The following is a 4,407-nucleotide window of genomic DNA, read 5'->3' as shown; positions in this document are numbered from 1 at the left end:
AGTCCTAAATCTGTTCATTCAGCCCGAGAGTGGTGGAAGATTGCTGAGCAAATACGTAGGTGGTCGATTAAAACCACAACGTCAATAAAAGTACCTAAATGAATTTAAAATGCATCTTGAAAGCTTACTCTACCAATCAAATGATTCAGCGAGTATCTCATACGCTCTTCCTCAGACACATGTTCCAGAGTTAGATTGCCCCATTGAGCTGCACGCGTTATATTCTGTTATATCTTCATCAAAATATTTGAAAAACCCTGGTTTTATTGAAATACCGTATAAATTTTATAAAATTCTATTATTGAAGAAATACAGAAGTTATTCACTGAGATTCTTGAAACTGCAACGCTACCATCATCTTTCAGAAAATCTATTATTTACCCACTGTTCAAGAAAGGAGATACAAATGTTGTGTCAAACTATAGAGGATTTTCATTCCTCGATACGCTCTAAAAGCTGTTTACTACTGTTCTCTTGAACAGACTGTCAGCTTTTCAAGAACCAACTATTCTACTGTGGACCATGTTTAAAATCTTTCATGCATAATTCAACTTCAACTCTGCCAAAAGAAGAAACACTACGCTTAAGCCTTAAGGCTGCTTTTGATAGCATTGACAGGAATGCTCTAATTTATAAGCTATCGACTCTGGGAATATCTTAGAAGATACTGGCTACTAAGAAGTCTCTTCATAAGGATACTGCAGCTGTCTGAGATGGTTCGTGTTTGTCAGACTTTTGCCCACGAAGGCAAGTGTTCGTCATGGATGTGTGCTAAGCTCTCTTCTTTTCGTTCTGTTTTAAATGATCTTCAAGCGGAACTTCCAATTGGTATTGTTTTAGACGATCTTCAAATTAACGCTTAAGTTAAGTTTTAAGACTTACTGCATTCAATGGAATCTTGAAATAAATCTTGTCGGAAATAGTAATAGTTCGCAATTTTGGAAGAAGAGCTGGTTACAATAATTCAGAAATAAAGGTGTCTAATCAATACAAATATAGTAGTGTTTAAATACAACATCCCTTGGAATGAGCATCTAAAAATTCCATCAATGCAACGTGGTCGAGACTGCCGCGAGACAATACCGTCCAACACCCAACAAAGTTCAAAATATATTGCCGCCTCAAAAGCTATTATGTTGTACTGTGCTTAAGTTTCTTTATGAAAAGATCTCTGCACATTGAAACAAGTTTACCGAAGGGGTTTCTAACGTCCCCCAGCTACATTTTTCTTTCATAAGACGAAATCTAAATCTTCCTAATAATAGATTACCCAACATTTCATCGAATGTCATGATAAACAAGAAAATCTAAAATAGTTCAGCTTATTATCCGTCACATGACATGACATAATGTACAATTAATTCAAGTCGTTAGGATAATTTTCGGTTAACCAAAATGTTAAATTTTTTTTTTTAAAGTTGCTAATAAAAAACAACCGACTCAATTTTTTTAAGAGTTCTTTCTGCATTTCTGCATTATCTGTATAACTCGTATTTTTATTTTTTACCATTGTTTTAGCCGATTATATGCTTCTCTTCCCATAAGCAATTGAACCGTGAGCATCTTCAGGAATGCTCTTTAATATCCCTCGAGCCAAACCTCGGCAGCACTAACAGAGATTCGTTTTTTACTTTACCACACTTTGTCTGTCTCATTAAATGAAATATTCATGAATTCAATATCAATGTGCTTTTAGGCCTTATTTCAAACCCTCTCTTTCTTTCCTAATGTTGCAGTGTGTTTTTGACATAAAAATGTTGCTAAAATTACTTTCTGTACTCGGAAAGCTGACAATTTAGGACTGTTGAATAAAGTTTCTCGGCCATAATTTGGAAGATATTTCTGGAATCTTGTGCACTTCTTTTTATTTTGACAAAGCGTATGTTTTTCGACAAACTATACCTAACAAATATTGGTCCATTTTCTCAAAATATTTCAATTTTTCTCTTAATAATTATTGAAGTTTAATCAATATTCCCAATATTCAAACACTGCCGCTCCATTAGTTTTGAAGTTCCTTTTTAAACAACCTGTGTTCATGTTGGGATCATATAGTGCTCCAAAGACTCTTCACTTATTAAATGATTTATGTTGTGAAATTTAATTTTTTCCAGGTTTCCTTTTTTCCAATATGAGGTTACAAAAATGTCAAAACAATTATTCTGTTGACAACTACGTTTTTCGGATAAAATGTATAAAGAATTTTCGGCTCAAATCATAAAATGTAGGTTTTGTTTAAATTTTGTTATAATTATTTAAAGTTTTCTTAGTTTAAAAAAAAAACTAGTTTTTGATCTTTAGCGATCGCGATCAATTTATTTAATCGATCGTAGTTGTTTCCACAATTCCCTCCGAAAGTCGAGTAAAAACAGTAAACAACGAGAATGAATAGCGAATAATCTGGAACAGAAAATTAATAAAATACGTATAATCAAAATATTGGCACGGAATTAATAATAAGATTAAACCTACAGCAATAAATGTTTGTAAATTAATTGTTATTAGACCTCCAGCGTTAATAATATGTTCTCTCTGAGAATGTTGCATGAATATTATAAGAGTTTTTCGAAACTTTATTGTTTGATCGATCCAGTTGCATTTATAAATGGCTGTTGTAAGGCCTCTAGTTTCTTCCATTAGTGAATTTCCAAAATAACACACCGGCAATGATACAGTTAATGTTGCAAGCATATTAAAAATTGTTGCCAATAATTGTCCAATTGATCCATGGTTAAATTTGAGGAAAAAGAAAACCGTCAAGCAGAGAACATTTCCAGTGATGATAAGTTGAACAAGCACAGTTTGTGAAATTGTTGGCTTGATGTTGTTGAACAAGCTTCAGGAATAGAAAATCGTTATTCATATAGAGTTTCAAAAATTGTTAGCAGGATTGAAATGCTCTGAAATTTGACAGCTAGAGGTTATTGAAAATACGGCACAATACATTAGCGAATAATGTGTTTAAATTTTAAGGCAATTTTTCAAAGTTCAGAAAATCAAATCGTTCTTAAAATATAGTTCAAACCTTACCTTATGATGTTTCGATGGTCATTAATGCATAGCTTCAGTTCTGTGTAATTCTCGTCAAGAGTCTTGCTGGTATCGTTGCCAATTCTTGCAACTCTCATACAAAGAGCACGAATTTGTCCATTTAGCAGATTGATACTCACTGGTGGAAAAGCGTCACTTGCTGTATTTTGAACCATTTGCACCATGATTGGAAGCACCTGAACAGCTAGCGAAATAATATAATGAGCCCTTGAAGAGCTAGAATACCACGATAGCCATCCTTCCATAAAAGGCCTATTCTTCACCAAACTTGACACGAAATATTGCAAGAAGGACAGTACAAATATTAGCTGTATAGCTTTAATAATGAATCGACATTGTTTGACAATTTTCCTCAAGTATCTTAATTCATCCTTATTGACACTAGCACGTTGATCAAGTTGTTTTAGGCAAGACTTGGCTGTTTCTAATTGAGACATCCGAATGTATATCATAAACTGCTTGAAACTCAGAGTGCACGTGTAAAGCGTAAATTGTAATGTTCGAATCAAAACCTCAATGTCACGGACGAAAAACAGATTGACAAATATTGAAATTGGCGAAAGAATTCCACAAACTATGTTAAGAAGTATAGCGTAAAAATTGTAAAACCATTTGTGATTTTTCGGTGGAAATATGCCAGTAAAACGCCAAATACGCCACATATAGTCAAAAGATTTATGAGTGACTGATTCGAACATGGTATTGTTTTAAACTAAAGTAATTTATTGTTTGATATTTAAATGTTTACCTTATTTATACTCTCATTCTAAAGTCTAACCCTTCTTTATTCTAAAAAACCGCGCATTGTGTTTATATACTCATTTACTTTTCATCATGTGTCTAGTTTTAGCAATTAAAGTATTTAACTATTTATAGTGGATCCCTTGGAAATGGTGCCGAATAATGTAAATGATTCATGTTTCATGCAGGACTTGTAGCATATTGAACTATTAAATATTATAGGTATGTATATTTAGCTACTTTAAAATTGGAACTATTTACATTTTGACTCATCTGAGGAAAATCATGGTTTTTGTTGGTAGAATAAATGTTAAATGATTTTCAGTCTCGTCAGCCTTTTCGGGTTCAATAGTTTCGATAGAAGAAGAAGATTATGTTAAACTTATAACGAAGTATCGAATCTTAATTAATTTACTAAATTAATTCTCATTTTTAATGTTTTCGAAAATGCATATCAATTTGTGTATAGTTGGTTGCATACACTTGTGAAAAATCAGAATATTTATTTGTTTCTTTGAAAAAAAGGCTAGAGATTTAAAATAAAGAACTTTCCGACAGTAAACATGTAAAAAAATATTACTGTCCATTTATAAAGTAAAAAGCGATCAAATTATA

At 32.5% G+C, this 4,407-nt stretch overlaps 1 protein-coding gene across 1 annotated transcript; it reads right to left on the bottom strand.

Annotated features, from left to right (window-relative positions):
- Positions 1–432: 432 nt before the first annotated feature.
- Positions 433–3,749, bottom strand: LOC129944896 (odorant receptor 2a-like). Its single transcript, XM_056054558.1, has 4 exons — positions 3,031–3,749; positions 2,473–2,836; positions 2,371–2,400; positions 433–456 (listed from the first exon to the last, which is right to left on the bottom strand). The coding sequence occupies exons 1-4, from the start codon at positions 3,747–3,749 to the stop codon at positions 433–435; spliced, it is 1,137 nt and encodes a 378-aa protein (XP_055910533.1).
- Positions 3,750–4,407: the final 658 nt, after the last annotated feature.

This window comes from Eupeodes corollae, chromosome 2 (assembly GCF_945859685.1).
Source record: "Eupeodes corollae chromosome 2, idEupCoro1.1, whole genome shotgun sequence".
NCBI classification, from domain to species: Eukaryota; Metazoa; Arthropoda; class Insecta; order Diptera; family Syrphidae; genus Eupeodes; species Eupeodes corollae.
The sequence above is the reverse complement of the archived record's forward strand: the minus strand, read 5'-3'. Positions and strand labels throughout refer to the sequence as shown.